Source organism: Bufo gargarizans, chromosome 1 (assembly GCF_014858855.1).
Source record: "Bufo gargarizans isolate SCDJY-AF-19 chromosome 1, ASM1485885v1, whole genome shotgun sequence".
In the NCBI taxonomy this organism is placed as follows: Eukaryota; Metazoa; Chordata; class Amphibia; order Anura; family Bufonidae; genus Bufo; species Bufo gargarizans.
The window spans coordinates 276,869,506-276,886,979 of NC_058080.1; the positions used below are offsets into that span (position 1 = coordinate 276,869,506).

At 45.0% G+C, this 17,474-nt stretch overlaps 1 protein-coding gene and 1 long non-coding RNA gene across 4 annotated transcripts in view; one reads left to right on the plus strand and one right to left on the minus strand.

Annotated features, from left to right (window-relative positions):
- Window positions 1-17,474, minus strand: part of AFF1 (AF4/FMR2 family member 1) — a 139,489-nt gene that overhangs the window by 20,703 nt on the left and 101,312 nt on the right. For all 3 annotated transcript variants that reach the window (XM_044303751.1, XM_044303744.1, XM_044303760.1), the window contains 3 exons: window positions 12,728-12,965; window positions 8,262-8,356; window positions 8,084-8,147 (listed from right to left, as the gene is read on the minus strand). In XM_044303751.1, coding sequence (XP_044159686.1) covers window positions 8,084-8,147; window positions 8,262-8,356; window positions 12,728-12,965 — 397 coding nt within the window. The remainder of the gene's footprint in view (window positions 1-8,083; window positions 8,148-8,261; window positions 8,357-12,727; window positions 12,966-17,474) is intronic.
- Window positions 25-17,474, plus strand: part of LOC122944992 — a 49,935-nt gene continuing 32,485 nt past the window's right edge. The window contains exons 1-2 of the long non-coding RNA XR_006391077.1: window positions 25-252; window positions 3,765-3,881. This is a non-coding gene — a long non-coding RNA (uncharacterized LOC122944992). The remainder of the gene's footprint in view (window positions 253-3,764; window positions 3,882-17,474) is intronic.

The following is a 17,474-nucleotide window of genomic DNA, read 5'->3' on the forward strand; positions in this document are numbered from 1 at the left end:
TTTCCAATTTTGTTTTCCAAAATGTTTTTTCTTTTTCACGTCGAAAAAAACCGCAAGTGCTGCTTTTCATTGAAATTAATTGGAGGCCGTTTTAACTTTTTTTTTTTAAGCTGTTCTTGAGGTGGGAACGCTCCAAAATAAGCGCCAGAAATAACTCTGCGTGAACTGGGCCTAACAAAATGTGGCTGGTGGCTTTGCACATGGCAGGTTTCTTGGGTAATCCTGCTGCTGTAATGACATCTACTAATGAAGGTATGTACCTGGAGATAATTTAGAAGGATATTAGGAACTTTCAGTCCCATGAGACAAAGACGCTACTGAGTAATTAATTGACAATACGAAAAGTGCGTGCCAAATAGATCTTGGCAGAAGCCCAGCGGCACTGCATGCGTTCATAGGTCAGTAGTGCCCATTATACGTGTATTGGAACAAAAATATTTTCACTAAAACTTGACCTGCAGTGAAGGTATTCTTCTGTGGACATAGGTGATAGAGGTGGGCTCCCTTTGGGTCTTTTGGTCATGTTATGGTTCCCAAGTCAGGCAGGTCCATGAAGCAGTTAATAGGATTCTGGCTCTGCACAGCTGAGGGGATAGGCTGATCCTTCTCACAGGAATGTAAACCGTGAGCCAGGCAGGATGCCAGGGAACATATGGCAAGCAATGCCTATATCACACAAACAGCCCGTGAAGGGGACATTCTCACTGTATTAGTCATGCAATAAACCAGCAGCTTCAGACTGCATGAAGCCCCCTATTGTATGGATGAATGTATATGGGTTTCAGAGAATGTTTATTAGATAGAGTCACCCTGCCAAGGTTTCTGGCAATGTAAGGGAACATTTTTGGGATAATATAAGTCAAGCTCTCTGTGTAGGTCTGTTTGACATCTAGCTGAACTGTGTAAAGATGCCTTTTTACAATTTGATAATGCATACCCTTTAAATTAAAGGGTATCTGTCAGCAGATTTGTACCTGTGTAACTGGTTGACCCGTTACATGTGCACTTAGCAGCTGAAGACATGTGATGGTCCCACGTTTATATGTGCCCACATTGCAGAGAAAAATTATGTTTAATGTACGCAAATGAGCCTCTAGGAGCAACGGGGGCGTTACCATTACACCTAGAGGCTAAGCTCTCTCTGCAACTGCTGTGTAAATATCTGTAAGTAGCCACTTAAAATCACAATCACAAAAGTTCTTCGGTTATGCTAAAATTTTGATCTTCCAACTGCTACCTCACCCCATCCCTCTATCAAATGGGAGAAAGCCACTGCAAACTGTAATCCTTTCGGCCAATCATATAATCGGTGCATTTTTCCAACGTACAAATGGCCACACAAATAAAAACAAATCAAGTTGCTCTTCCATTTAAAACAGACTGACTGCTAAATGGTGCAGCCTTCGGCAATCTCCCCGGCTATACCATGAGTGCTTATGCCTCTTAAAGAGGGATTATAGGAACATTGTGCCTTATTGGTCAGCAATCAAGCATGTGTACAACCAGATCTGTATACAAAGAGCCTGAAGGAAGAAACCCTACCTTTGGGAGGAAACGGAAAGGACGGCTATGCCAGATACACCGAAATCTGATACTACCCTTGTACAGAAGTACTGTATATAGGTCATGTACTAGCACTTTCACACACAGGTTTTGCCTTTACCCCGGATATCTCTATTAATCAGTCTTAACCCTTAGGATACCAGCGCCATACATATAGAGCGCAGAAATGCGGGACAGAAATCCCAGCGCAGTACAGGAACAGCCTGCTGATCATGCTCCTGCACCCGCCCGATCAGAGGCAGAGATCCGGCTGTCACTGATAGCCGGACCCCTGCTGTATGCGCCAGGGTGGATTTTATTTAAATCAAACTGATTTAAATCACGATTTAAATCACTAGTCAGTAAGGCTTGATTTAAATCATAGTTTTCTACATAAAGACTAATTCTTGCTGGTATAACTAATAATATGCAAGTAGATTAAGATTTTTAAAATAAATTTTCATATTAGTTTGATTAGGTTGATTTTGTATTCATAGGTTTGTAGAAGTTAGGATTAAGGTCTTTTTCTCAACTCTGTTCATGTTATAACATTTTTGCTGTGCAGAGGCATGTGATCTCTGCCGAGTCAAATTCAGTTTTGAGAACTGCAAAAGTAAACCAAGCATCTGTGAAAATATCTTGTAGGCAGAGAAACTGCCCAATAATCTTATAAAAACCTCTGGAAGAGCAAGACATTGTGAACAGTGATGGCCAGGTCGCATTGTTCACCCATGAACACATGCGGGTGCAATCTTTTGGTCATCTTTACCGTCTCCACGATGATATTGAAAACCGTAATAGACGGTGAAACATCAGGGTGAGAGGACTCCCTGAGGCCACTAAGACGGAGGACTTGATACCCACCTTACAAGGTCTGTTTAGCAACATCTTGGGGGAACCTGTCACAGACCGGCTGGAAATGGACAGGGCGCACAGAGCTCTAGCCCCCATCAGTTCAGACCCCTTTAGGCCCAGAGACGTGATCTGCCGTCTACACTTTTATTCAGTGAAAGAGGCTATAATGAAGAAGGCGCGCAACCTTTCTACAATTGATTTCGACAGGCCACACTGACGATTCTTCAGGATTTATCCAGGAACACCTTAGCCCAGAGGAGGGCACTTAGGCCATTACTGGACCTCCTGAGATCTAAGGATATTCCATATTCCTGGGGGTTCCCATTTCAGCTAGTGGTCCGTAAAAATGGTCACCGTGTAGAGCTGCGGGATCCTGACGATCTGGACATGTTCCTGTCTGCATTGAACTTACCACCGGTTCATCTACCTGACTGGCAGGTCATTCCAGCTCTGCCATCTCGGTCCTCAAGTGGGCACCTTAGAAGAGCGGCCTCAGAGGACGCATTCTCAGCAACCAGCGAGATCGTAAACCTGAGGCTGAGTCGTATAAGTATTCATCTCTTGATATTCCAGGGACAACCTCAGAAATAAGTGTTTATTTGGGGGGATTGAAAATGCGTTTATGCTTTTTTTCTCTCCGATTATGTTACTCTCATGCCTACGGTTAACTGTCCTATAGTTTGTTTAGGCTTGCGGAGTTTAGCTTATAGAAAGCTTAGTGATACAGAAATGCTTTACTAGATACTGAAAGCTGTATGTGCTTGTTTTCATGTTCATCTTTTAGTTGTGGCTCTTGGGCTCCTCAGCCCTGTGGCGGCTTCCTTGGTCCGTCATTGGAAGTCTGTCTCCTACTGTAACCTTCGTTCTATCTGGTATAGGACGAGTCGGTCCCTCTACTTGGGACAGTTACCTGACTTTGCAACTCACCCCTGTTTGTCCCTTTCCTTTCCTCTCCTCTTCCTTTTACCTCCCTGTCTGGATAGTCTGTGATTGTCAGACCTCCTCAGGACGCAGGGTACTCTTGGAGTGGTTTGTGCGAACCCTTGACTATCCTCTTCTCCTTCCCTCTTGAATATAGCCTAAAGTACAATCTGTGTCTATCATTATGGTGGGGCCGCCTAGTGTGAAATTGGCCTCCCTAAATGTTCGAGGTTTCAATACCCCGGAAAAGCGCTCAGGGGTTTTATACGGCATGCACAGGGAGAGGGTGCAAATTCTGCTGCTGCAGGAAACACAGTTCAAAAGTGAGCAGATTCCAAAGATTCTGTCAAAACATTATACTTATTGGGTCCATAGCACTAACCCGGATTCTAAGTCTAAAGGCGATTTAGTTGCTCTTCATAAATCATTGCCTTATACCTTTCTAGAGTCGCAATCGGATCCTCTGGGCCGGTTCCTGTTCCTGAAGCTGCGAATCCATGAGAGAGTGTACACCATTGGGAATCTTTACCTGCCTAACACCAGACAAAGCAGAGCTCTATCAGGTATTCTCACTAAGTTAGATGCTTTTGCTGAGGGATTGGTGCTGCTGGGTGGTGACTTCAACATGATCATGGAGCCCGCTCTGGACTCCTCTTCAGGCAGAACTTCGGTTCCCTGGTCGACAATTACCAGAACTAAACATCTATTACATGCTAGACAGTTAGTTGATGTTTGGAGGAGACTCCATCCTAAGGATAAGGATTTCACCTACTTTTCCCCGGCGCACCAGTCCTACAGCAGATTAGATAGATTCCTGATATCTCATCATGCGCTGTCCTTTTCTCCTGACTCACACATAGGTTCCACACTTTGGTCAGATCAAGCACCAATATTTTTATCTCTAGAATTACCAGACCTAGTAGCTAAAGAGTGGACATGGAGGCTAAATGAGACCCTTTTGAGGGATAGTGTATGTAAAGCTGATCTGGAGTCAACGATCAGACAATTTATTGAGAACCACTCACTGGATGACACGGCCCTCCCCTTACAGTGGGAAGCATTGAAATGTGTGTTGCGGGGCGTTTTGGTGAGCCATGGTGCTAGACTCAAAAGAGAGAAGGGGGCGAAGATTCGGCAACTTTTGCGACAAATAGCTGATCTAGAGCAATCACACAAGCAATCATTGGATCCACACGTTCTTTCTGAGCTTACGGCGGCTAGAGACCAATTTAAAGTGTTGCTCTCTGCCTGTTTTCAGGAACATCGAGCGGTTTCGCAGCTATTTATTTGCACATGCCAATAAACCTGGGAAGGTGTTAGCGCGCTATATACACCCTAGACAACAAGCTAGTTTCATTCCAAATATACTAGATGCTAAGGGTGCTCTGGTGCATCATCCTAGACAAATAGCGGAAACCTTCAAAGGGTACTACGAGGACCTATATAACATCCGAGGACAATTTGCGGACATGCCTGCAGAGGCGTTTGCTGACCGGATAAATACATATATGGAAGAGACGGCTCTTCCCACGATACCCATAGAAAAAGGAGCAGAAATTGAAGAGGATTTCTCGGAACAGGAGATGGGAGATGTTTTGAAGTCATTAAAGGGGGGTAAAAGCCCTGGCCCAGATGGTTTTACTGCACCCTTTTTTAAGGACTTTAAAGAGCTACTTTTGCCTTTTCTTCTAAGGGTATTCAATAGTATCTCTCCTTCTTGTCCCTTCCCTAGACAGTCCCTGGAGGCTCATATAGTTGTAATCCCGAAACCTAATAAAGACCCAAAAGTTTGCACTAATTACCGTCCCATATCCCTGATCAATTGCGACATTAAAATCTATTCCAAACTCTTGGCGAATCGTCTTAATAGAATTCTCCCTGGCGTTATCCACGGCGATCAAGTAGGGTTTGTACCCGGTAGGGAAGCCAGGGATAATACTATTCGCACGATTAACCTTATTTCTAGGGCTAAAAGTAGGGGGGTTCCTCTCTGTTTATTCTCAGTCGACGCTGAAAAAGCGTTCGACAGAGTTAATTGGGAATTTATGATTGCGGCGCTGAAGCAAATTGGCTTAGGCCCTACGGTAATAGGGAAAATTGGTGCTTTATACACGACTCCCACTGCCAGAGTGAGAACCAATACTAGCCTCCTCTTTCTATATAAAAAAATGGGACTCGGCAAGGGTGTCCGCTCTCTCCCTTGTTGTGTGTGATCGTTATGGAACATCTGGCTAATGCATTACGAGCTAACCCAGATGTTACGGGCATACAATTGGGGAGCGCGCACCATAAATTGGCATTATACGCTGACGACCTCCTTATGTATGTTTCAAATCCTCATGTCACTGTCCCATCTATCCTACATGAATTCCATAGGTTCGGCCTCCTGAGCAACTTTAAAATGAATCCCACCAAAAGCGAGATGCTCAATATCTCACTCCCAACGGAGGAAGCTTCCCAAATTCAAAGCAATTTTCCCTTTCTATGGCAGAACGTTCGTATAACATATTTGGGATTACAGATTCCGAAACAACTCCACCTACTCTATCCTCTTAATTACCTACCCTTACAGAAGAAGGTGTTGGAAGATTTACAGAAATTCTCTCTGAAGCACATCTCATGGTTTGGTAGGCTTGGGGTCGTTAAGATGGACGTTCTTCAGAGATTTCTGTATCTTTTTCAAACTGTCCCGATAAGCGTTCCAGGGGGATATTTTGCGGTTCTTCAGAAGGCCATTAATCGGTTCATTTGGAATTCAGGTAGGGCTAGGATCGGTTCTAAGGTGCTGACTAAACATAGGGATAAGGGAGGGCTGGGTCTACCAGATCATAAGGTATATCATGCATCAGCATTAGTGATGAGGATCATAAACTGGTCAATTAAAGACTCCCCGAAACTTTGGATTAGGATGGAGAGGGAGCTTTCCCCACTAGATTTATCGGTAGCACCATGGCTTACCAACCGCCCAGCTCAAGAGAGTTGGCCTTTCTTGGTGAGACACGCCTTGGCCTGCTGGGATTATTGGACCTCGAAGTTTCAGATTTCGCATTAAAAAAGGTCCCATGACCCCAATTATGAGTAACCCTGATTTCATGGCAGGAGAAAGGGCATCCAATTTTCTGATTTGGCACAAATCCCAATGCCCTAGGATCCGTGACGCTATGATACAACAACGCTTGCAAGATTATGGTTCCCTTGTATCTGATGACAGGCAGAATGGCTCCACATGGCTTGCATATGCTCAGATAAAGTCTTTCATACACAGCTTATTTGATCACAGGTCATGTCCTGACATGACGCCTTTTGACAATATCTATGTGAAGCCTGATGTCCACTACAAGCTCATTTCACAGTTGTACGGGCTTCTAATGGATAGTAGTAGTCCTGATTTAGCCCCATTCTTTAAAAAGTGGGAATCCGATCTGAAATCAAATGCGATCACCGGGAGCAGGCAGTTACGAGAATAGCACGATGAAGGCCCCGGCGGCTGTTCTAGGAACTGCCTGCACCCGGTGACCACATTTGATTTCAGACCCTCTCGCGCAGAGGCACAGGTAAGGGCTTACCTGTGCATCACTGGACTTGTGAAAAAAGATGGCAGCCCGCATGTGTTCGCGGGCGAACAATGCTAACTGGCCATCACCGATTGTGAATGAATTAATGGAATTTATTTACTAAAAAAATTAACATATACAGCCTTATTCTACATGATTACAAAACTAATCTTTATTTCATGATGGAATAACCTTTGGATGGTAATATATTTTCCTCAAAAAGCATTTTATATAAAGAAAAATCCGATTTAAAAATAAATAAAAATCAGATAAAAAAAATAAAAATAATCTGATTTAAAAAACAAAAACAAATCTGCGGTATCCTATAAAATGTGAAAAAGAAATACCAGATCCGTTTTTTTCCGGATGACAACCAGAGAGACAGATCCGGTATTGCAATGCATTTTAGGAGACGGATCCGCATCCGTCTACAAATGGTATCTGTTTGCATACAGATTGCTGGATCCGGCAGGCAGTTCTGGCGACGGAACTGTCTGCCGGAATCCAACAACTCAAGTGTGAAAGTACCCTAGCATTTCAGTTGTTAAAAGGGTATTCTGGAAATCTGAAGTTATTCCCTATTCACAGGATCTGAAAAACAGTCTCAGATGAATGGAGAAGCAGTGCGAATGCTTGCTCTGCCCCTATGTTAATTTTTTTGGGTCCCGTTCTCGTGATTGGTACCTCTGGGACCCGCACCCATTTCTAGAATGGGGCGCTCAAAGTTAACAAGAGTAAACCACGCAAGCACAGCCACCCTCAATTCACTCCTATGGGAGTTTCAAAAATATCTGAGAACCGGCTTTGCCATTTCTGGAACTCCCATAGGTGAATAGAGAGGTGGCCATGCTTGCGCAGTGGGCTGTCCATTCATTTCTATAGGAGTTCCTGAAAAAGCCAAGTGAGCTGGCTTGGATCTTTTCGGAGCTCCCACAAAAGTGAGTGGACAAAGTGCTACGCATGCACTGTGTACTTTTCTTCGCTATGGATTTGCATTGCAATCTGGTTTTAACTGGCCGATAACATTTTTTAGCGACACATTTCCTTAAAATCTAAAATGTTGCAGTCTTTCAAGTCAGACCAGATGCCAGAAAAAAACAGAATGTCCTAAGCTGTCAAATCCAACACTCTGCACATATAGAACCATGGCATCAGTCTAACCAACACTCTGCACATATAGAACCATGGCATCAGTCTAACGAGAAACTTACCATGGCATCAGCTTTATGCTTCAGTTTCTTGGCCTCCTTCATATAATGCTCTGGTGAGTGTAGCCTGTAGAAAGGTCAGCGAACAGAAGACATGTTTAGACACCATGCACAATACAGCTTTCAGGAATCAGCGATACTCTCAGCCATGTTTAACCAAGTAAGAATACAACACACGTACTTTTCTTCAAACTTCAGCAGAGGTCTTGTTGGCTTGGCATTACCATTTGGCAAAGAAGGCACTGGGAAAGGATTTGTGTTATTTTCTGCAGATCCCTGGAAATTTTTATAAAGAAATTAGTCCATAACTGTTATATTAATTTATATTAAATTAAAAGGTACTGCACTATAATGTGTATAAAAATGCCTCAATAAGATGACAAATACCGGACCTGAAATGTACCTCTATCTTTATATACCTATATGTATACAGAGGTCGCACTTTATTTTCAGTTTTTTTTCCTGGCCATAACTTTTTTCAGTAAATCCAGCCATACGAGGGGCAAATTGTATTTTTTAGTGACACCATATTGGGGTGCTATCTTTTATTACCTTTTTTGGGTGGTAATGGGGGGGAACAGCCATTGTTTTATGCACTTTAAATTAGCAACATGCAGCATGTTACTGTTGTTGTGTAGCTTTATGTTTAACTACTTTGTACAATAATAGAATGCCGCATTTCAAAAGCGAAAACTCATTCATTTTCGTGTTAATGTAGCTGTATGTGGCTAGTTTTATGCAGTGCGAGATATCATTTTTATTGGTATAATTTTTTGGGGGGGGACATAGGACTTATTAACATTAACTATTACTGCAACAATGACAGGCAGTCTATTAGGCCCCTTTTACACGAGCAAGTTTTCTGCACGGTCGCAATGCGTGATGCGAACGAATTGCGCCCGCACTGAATCCGGACCCATTCATTTCAATGGGTCTGTGTACATGAGCATTTTTTTTCACGCATCAGTTCTGCGTTGTGTGAAAATTGCAGCATGTTCTATATTCTGCATTTTTCACGCAGCCCTGGCCCCATAGAAGTGAATGGGGCTGCGTGAAAAACACATCGCATCCAGAAGCAAGTGCGGAAGCAATGCGTTTTTCACTGATGGTTGCGAAGAGATGTTGTTTGTAAACCTTCAGTTTTTTTCTCACGCGCATGAAAAACGCATCAATGTGCATTGCACCCATGCGAAAAATACTGAACGCAATCGCAGACAAAACTGAATTTGCTTGCAAAATGGTGCGAGTTTTCCTTAACGCACCCTGAACACATCCGGACCTAATCCGTCACGCTCGTGTGAAAGAGGCCTTAGGATGTGTCTAATAGACATACAGTCATGTTAGGCCCATGGCTGCCATGGCCAATGGTGGCAAAGGGAGCCCTTCCAACTGCTTAAATGCCGCAGTCGCTGTTGACAGCAGCATCTAGGGAGTTTAAGGGACACTATACCCTGAAAAACTAAAATAACGTGAATACATTCAATCCATAGTGAAAACGCAGCTATGTCTACATGTTTATCTCCAAACTGCTGCCATAAGCAGTTTAGGAGACGTACATTTGTATGTTTTATTGGAGAGGTGTATTTATCATGGTAAATTTAGTATTCTGCATTCCATTACAGCTCCACGTGTATGTAACCCGGCTTTCCCAGGACCCTGAGTGGCAAGTATGCCTAGCTATGGCACTATTCAGTGAAAAGGGGGATGTATCATGGTAGATTTAGTATTCTCAAGTTTTGCTACAGTTCCACAAGATTTTAACCCAGCTTACCCAACATCTTGAAAGGCAAATCTGCCTAGCTATGGAACTATTTAGGAGTGAGGAGGGGGATTTATTTAGGGTCCTAGATTTGAGTCTGACCAATGAAAACATCTGCATGGAGTTTGTATGTTCTCCCCGTGTTTCCTCCAGGTACTCTTATTTCCTCCCACACTCCAAAAACTGATAGGGAACTTAGACTGTGAGCTTCGTTGGGGGACAGCGTGATGCTAAGGTCTGTAAAGAGTTGTGGAATATGTCAGAGCTAAATAAGAGTATATTAAATAAAATAAATTACGTTACAGTCCCACATAATGTGTTACCAAGCTTTCCCAGGATCCCGAATACCAAATTGGTCTAGCTATGCTACAGCATGGAGGATTTGTCACTGGGATTTTTTTTTACCATTCAAAAATAGGCTATTCTACCATTTTGCAGTCTGGGAAACCTGGGTAACCATCTATGGGGAGGTGATAGGGACATACTGTTTATATAAAATACATATAATGACATCCTAATATTGTGTTAATTTATCATATGGTACCAGGGCAACATAATCTGTTGTCACTAATGTAGCTCTACAGTGCTGTTACCCAGCTATTCCAGAACCTGGACCGGCAAGTTGGTCTAGATATATGGAGGGATTGATCATTACATAACTAGGCAATTTTGTAATTCACTAGTCTAGGACTGCTGGGCAACAACCTCTGGGGAGATGTGATGGAGGCTACACTTTCTGTATACACTATATCCAAGACTATAATATCAGAAGTGTGAATATATACTATATACCTCCACATGCCCCCCAGCTTTCCAAAGCTGCTAAGAAAGCCAATCTGCACAACTGTGCGGTGAAGGGAGGTATTATCACTGCATAACTGGGCAGATTATCTATTCAGCTGTATATACTATACTGGAGCTGGTACAATCGGCACTGTGGCTGACAGTTACAAATCTATTCTGTACTATTTTTTTTTATCAGATAGTTTTTATTCTTTTTTCAGAGGTAAAAATAGAACATGAACATTATTGCACATAAATGTTACACTATGAGATGCACACTCTCCATCAATGGATGCATATTGTCAATTCAATCACGTTATGCATATCATCTGACAGCGGTGCAAGATATTAATAACATATCTATCAATGAAGGATAATGCTTATCATAACCAATTTAGTCTCATGACCCACAACTAGGGATCGACCGATATTGATTTTTTAGGGCCGATACCGATAATTTGTGAACTTTCAGGCCAATAGCCGATAATTTATATAGATATTCTGTGAATTTTAATTTAAAAAAATAAATAAAACAAAATCGGCTGAAAATGAATATGTTTATTGTTAACGTGTAGTTTTTTTTTATTCACCCTGATCTCTATCAGGGTGAATAGGACCTCACACTGTCCCTGCTGCTCTGTACTTTGTGCACACAGCAGCAGGTAGCTGACTATGGCAGCCAGGGCTTCAATAGCATCCTGGCTGCAATGGTAACCGATGGGAGCCCCAGGCTTACACTGCTGGGGAGGAGAAGGGGGCCCTGTGGCCACTGCCACCAATGATTAATACTGGCGGGGGGGCACACTGCGCCACCAATGTTTTTAATACTGGGGTGGGGGGCACACTGCGCCACCAATGATTAATACTGGGGGGCTTGGGGGCGCAATGTGCCACCAATGAAGATAAATCTCTCATTTATTCATATACAGGAGGTGGGAGCTGGCAGCAGAATCACATAGCCGGCTCCCGACCTCTATGAGCGATTGAGCGGTAGCTGCGATCCGCGGCACCTGAGGGGTTAACTACCGCTCATGGAGGTCGGGAGCCGGCTATGTGATTCTGCAGCCAGCTCCCGCCTCCTGTATATGAATGAATGAGAGACTTATCTTCATTGGTGGCGCAGTGGCCACAGCCCCGCCCCTCCTCTTGACCCCTGTCCTCTCACTGGTGGCAGCGGCAGCAGCAGTACAGGGGGGAGGGAGACACTGCTTCCTTCTCCTCTGTGCTGCTGAGGGAACACGGATCGCGCTGACAGCAGCGCGATCTGTGTTCCCTATACGTTATCGGAATATCTGCAAAATAGATGCAGATACCGATAACGGTCAAAATCCTGAATATCGGCCGATAATATCGGTAAAACCGATAATCGGTCGATCCCTACCCACAACCCCCATCAACACCCCCCCACCCCCTTCCCGGCGATAAGGCAGGCATGGCATCAACCATATATTTGATACCCATTGGGTAACCACCACTCCTTGAGTGTCAAACAAGCCTGCCTAACATGTCAGCCCTCCTATGTTTATACTGTACTATTAGTAACTAAGATTCCAACAAAACGGCCACTCTCACTGTGTAGACAAAATTTACCAGACTAAATCCAACCACCACCGCCCCTACACTTCCTCCCTCTTCCCCTTCACGTGAGCCAGGGAGGATGACATGGTTGTAGCCTATTGTATATTTCATGTTCTGCAATGGCGATATCTAACGAAACAAGAACAAATAAAGAAATAAGATCATGTTACGTTTTGTTGGTTGTTCTTTCTTTGTGTTTGGATTCTGGCTTTAGTGGCCCTTTACATGGCCAAAATCTGAGTTATGTCCAAATGTCGACAGTTACAGTTGGCTTCAGTCAGTGCTGGGCTCCTGCGATGATCTTATGCACTGTCTCACTGCTGCCCACCCCAGGATTAATGGTTCGGGCATCAGGAACTGAACAGATCTCACAGGCTTCACTAATCCAGATCAACAGGATTCTGAATATTTATAGAGACATCACAGCAATGCAGATTGCTGTCCTGCATATGTACATTTATGTTTTCCAGTATCGGCAAAAAGCACTAGATGGCACTTGCCGCTGATGACTGAATACAGAAGCATACCTTATTGCTTTTTGAACTTTCTGTATTTTTTTCCTCCACTTTCCTTTCTTTGGGCATAGAAGGTCTTTTACTACTTTTACTGGTGCTTGTGGTGGACTGCTGGCTACAAGTGCTGCTCTCGTTCGGTCGCCTTTTCTGTGCCACTTTCTCAGGTTTCTTAGGTGTGTGATGTATGGGAGATAAGGCTTTCTGCTGCTGATGTTCCTTACGGACGTCCTCGGAGGAGGTTTTAGGCACCCTGAGGAGAGGAAATAACAGATTTCAGACTAATTATATTTTGGGGAATAAAGAAGTATGTTGGGCGAGCACTCTAACATAAAGCAGACATTTAATTGTTAAAACAATTACATAAAATTAATAAAACACATCAATAACCACAATGGGGACTGATAGAACTGTGCACAAGGGGCTATTCTACCATTTGGTACTAGGTATTCCTAATGGGGCCCTATATTATGTCCTTTTCCAGCAGAGAGGTTATTTCTTTAATTTTGGTAGGTGCCTCTATGACGCTAGAGTAGTTGATATGTAGTCCACAGATGGTATTATTTGTATAGAACAGCCGAGTCCTAATATTCCTTATAGGGATAATCAGTGTCGTTCAAATTCAGTCCATTGGTTTGTTAATCAGGATGAGGATAGTGTTCAAAATGATATTCTCGGCTTATCAGCCGCTTACCTCCTCCTTTCAGGGATAGTCTACGTGTGTCCGCGGTGTTTGTCGGGGAGCGGATGATACTGGAGACTCCGGCGTCTCACTCCTCGATAGCCGCGCTTGCAAGTTTTAGCGGGATCGTACTCACGTGACTTCCTATTTCGTCCGGTGATGACGTCTCTACTATGTCGTATCAAAAATTCGGATATTTAGTCTTCCAAATATTTCGGTAGTATCTGCATGGCCATGCGACTAATTTCGACAGGTGTATGGCGTTTACCAGACGCGTTTCGGGAAATGTAGCTTATCCCTTCCTCAGTGGTTACGCCACACCTGTCTATATCCGCAGTGCTCCAGACTAAAAAAAATACCTGGTAGCCATTGGCTCCTGAACTGAAAAATTTAGGAGCCAAATCTAATTTTTAGTCGCCAAATCGAAACTGAATCAAAATTTTGGTATCGTGACAACGCTACTCCGATCAGATCGGCATAGGGTTGTTTTGATACTAAAATTTTTATTCGCTTTCGTCACCATAAAGTATTGCGATACTCAATACCGCGCAAAAAAAAAAAAAAAAAACACCAAAAAAAGCCGCGTGCATTTTGCATATTATGAAATGTTCGGCCCATAATAGAACAGTCCTATCCTATTTTTGGGGGTGACAAGGTGACTAAAAAATGGTGAATGCTCACCGCATAGGAGATATTTTTTAATAATTTAATAGTTTGGACAGCGCTATGTAATATGTTTATTTATTCTTTATATATTTTATATGTAAAATTGGGAAAGGGGGGATTTAAACTTAATATTTTAGGGTACTTTAGCACTAGTGTTTTTCTTTTCCGGCATAGAGTTCCGTCCTAGGGGCTCAATATCGGAAAAGAACTGATCAGGATTATCCCCCTGCATTCTGAATGGAGAGTAATCCGGTCAGGATTAGGGTTGGACGATATCAAAAATATTCCCACGATAACGATATTAAGAAATTTATCGCGATAACGATATATATCGCGATAAATGCCCATTTAGAAGAAAAAAACACTTGGGGCCACAAGAAGACGTTATACTGTATGGGGGCAGCCGGGCAGCCACAAGGAGGCGTTATACTGTATGGGGGCAGCCACAAGGAGGCGTTACACTGTATGGGGGCAGCCACAAGGAGACGTTACACTGTATGGGGGCAGCCACAAGGAGACGTTACACTGTATGGGGGCAGCCACAAGGAGACGTTACACTGTATGGGGGCAGCCACAAGGAGACGTTACACTGTATGGGGGCAGCCACAAGGAGACGTTACACTGTATGGGGGCAGCCACAAGGAGACGTTACACTGTATGGGGGCAGCCACAAGGAGACGTTACACTGTATGGGGGCAGCCACAAGGAGACGTTACACTGTATGGGGGCAGCCACAAGGAGACGTTATACTGTATGGGGCAGCCACAAGGAGACGTTATACTGTATGGGGGCGGCCACAAGGAGACGTTATACTGTATGGGGGCGGCCACAAGGAGACCTTACACTGTATGGGGGCAGCCACAAGGGAAGGAGACCTTACACTGTATGGGGGCAGCCACAAGGAGACCTTACACTGTATGGGGGCAGCCACAAGGAGACCTTACACTGTATGGGGGCAGCCACAAGGAGACCTTACACTGTATGGGGGCAGCCACAAGGAGACGTTACACTGTATGGGGGGCCAGCCAGCAGGAGACGTTACACTGTATGGGGGGCCAGCAGGAGACGTTATACTGTATGGGGGGCCAGCAGGAGACGTTACACTGTATGGGGGGCCAGCAGGAGACGTTATACTGTATGGGGGGCCAGCAGGAGACGTTATACTGTATGGGGGGCCAGCAGGAGACGTTATACTGTATGGGGGGCCAGCAGGAGACGTTATACTGTATGGGGGGCCAGCAGGAGACGTTATACTGTATGGGGGGCCAGCAGGAGACGTTATACTGTATGGGGGGCCAGCAGGAGACGTTATACTGTATGGGGGGCCAGCAGGAGACGTTATACTGTATGGGGGGCCAGCAGGAGACGTTATACTGTATGGGGGGCCAGCAGGAGACGTTATACTGTATGGGGGGCCAGCAGGAGACGTTATACTGTATGGGGGGCCAGCAGGAGACGTTATACTGTATGGGGGGCCAGCAGGAGACGTTATACTGTATGGGGGGCCAGCAGGAGACGTTATACTGTATGGGGGGCCAGCAGGAGACGTTATACTGTATGGGGGGCCAGCAGGAGACGTTATACTGTATGGGGGGCCAGCAGGAGACGTTATACTGTATGGGGGGCCAGCAGGAGACGTTATACTGTATGGGGGGCCAGCAGGAGACGTTATACTGTATGGGGGGCCAGCAGGAGACGTTATACTGTATGGGGGGTCACAAGGAGCGCAGCCGCAAGGAGCCATTACATACAGTTATAATGGGGTGCAGCAGTCACAAAAGGAGACAGAGTATATGGGGCAGGGGGGCAGCAGCTGCCCCCTCCATGTCTTATGGCTACCTGTGTGACTGTGACATAAGTTGTCACCGGTGACCTGTCTGGCCAGTGTGCCGGGTGCCCACCATAATTCCTTCTTGTTGGTCAACCGTCATGCTCATCATGTCAAACAGTCATGGGGGAGCCGGGAGGTACTGGAGGGAGACAGGAGTGCAGGGACTCATGATGGCTCAGGAGCATGCAGCTAGTGGCACTGGTAGGCGGCGCAGCCAGGCATGAAGGACCGACTGAGTGGGCACTGGGCCTGGGCCAAGTCATATAACTGGGGTAATAGGCAGAAGTTAGAACTGTGGAGTGACATTTTACACCTTTTAATAGCTGCCCGTCGACAGTCACTCGAATCTCTTCTCTCCGCAGGGGGTGGGTGGGACGGGAGTCGGACGGAGCGTAGCAGGTTCTTCTCTGAGTCTGACTAACTTTCCCGCCACTCGCTGCTGCTGTAGTCTGTAAGTGTACTGCGCTCAGCTCTGCTAGTCTCGGCCTGGGGGCGTGCTGATTCCGACGTTAGAGTAGACGTCGGTCGGTGGGTGGAGTCGGAGACAGCGCCTTCAGAACAAGCAGGAGGAGATATAGCTAATGATGGGTGGGGGCAGCGCAGCGGTGCCGCGGACTCTGTTTTTAAAGCTGTGACGTAACGAAATATACCGCGGTATTAGGAAACGGCGATATCGCCATATCGCCGTTTTTTAATACCGCGGTATATCGAAAAACCGGTATATCGCCCAACCCTAGTCAGGATGCATCAGGATGTCTTCAGTTCAGTCATTTTGACTGATCAGGCAAAAGATAAAACCGCAGCATGCTACGGTTATATCTCCGGCGAAAAAAACCTGAAGATTTGCCTGAATGCCGGATCCAGCATTTTTTCCCATAGGAATGTATTAGTGCAGGATCTGGCATTCAAAATACCGGAATGCACCCGCACTAAATCCGGACCCATTCACTTCTATGGGGCTGTGCACATGAGCGGTGATTTTCACACATCACTTGTGCGTTGCGTGAAAATCGCAGCATGTTCTATGTTGTGCGTTTTTCACGCAACGCAGGCCCCATAGAAGCTAATGGGGCTGCGTGAAAATCGCAAGCAAGTGCGGATGCGGTGCGATTTTCACTCATGGTTGCTAGGATGAAAGTCTATTCACTGTATTATTTTTCCTTATAACATGGTTCTAAGGGAAAATAATAGCATTATTAATACAGAATGCTTAGTAGAAGGTAAATATAATAAACATTGGTGGCGCAGTGCCGCTCCCCCAACACCCCAGTATGATAAACATTGGTGGCGCAGTGTGCGCCCCCAATATAACAAACATTGGTGGCGTAGTGCGCCCCCCCCCCCCCCCACACCCCAGTATGATAAACATTGGTGGCGCAGTGCGCCCCCCCCCCCCCCCCCAATATAAGAAACATTGGTGGAGCAGTGCGCCCCCCCCCCCACTATAATAAACATTGGTGGCGCAGTGCGCCCCCCCCCACACCCCAGTATAATAAACATTGGTGGCGCAGTGTGCCCCCCTCAATATAAGAAACATTGGTGGCGCAGTGCGCCCCCCAACACCCCAGTATAATAAACATTGG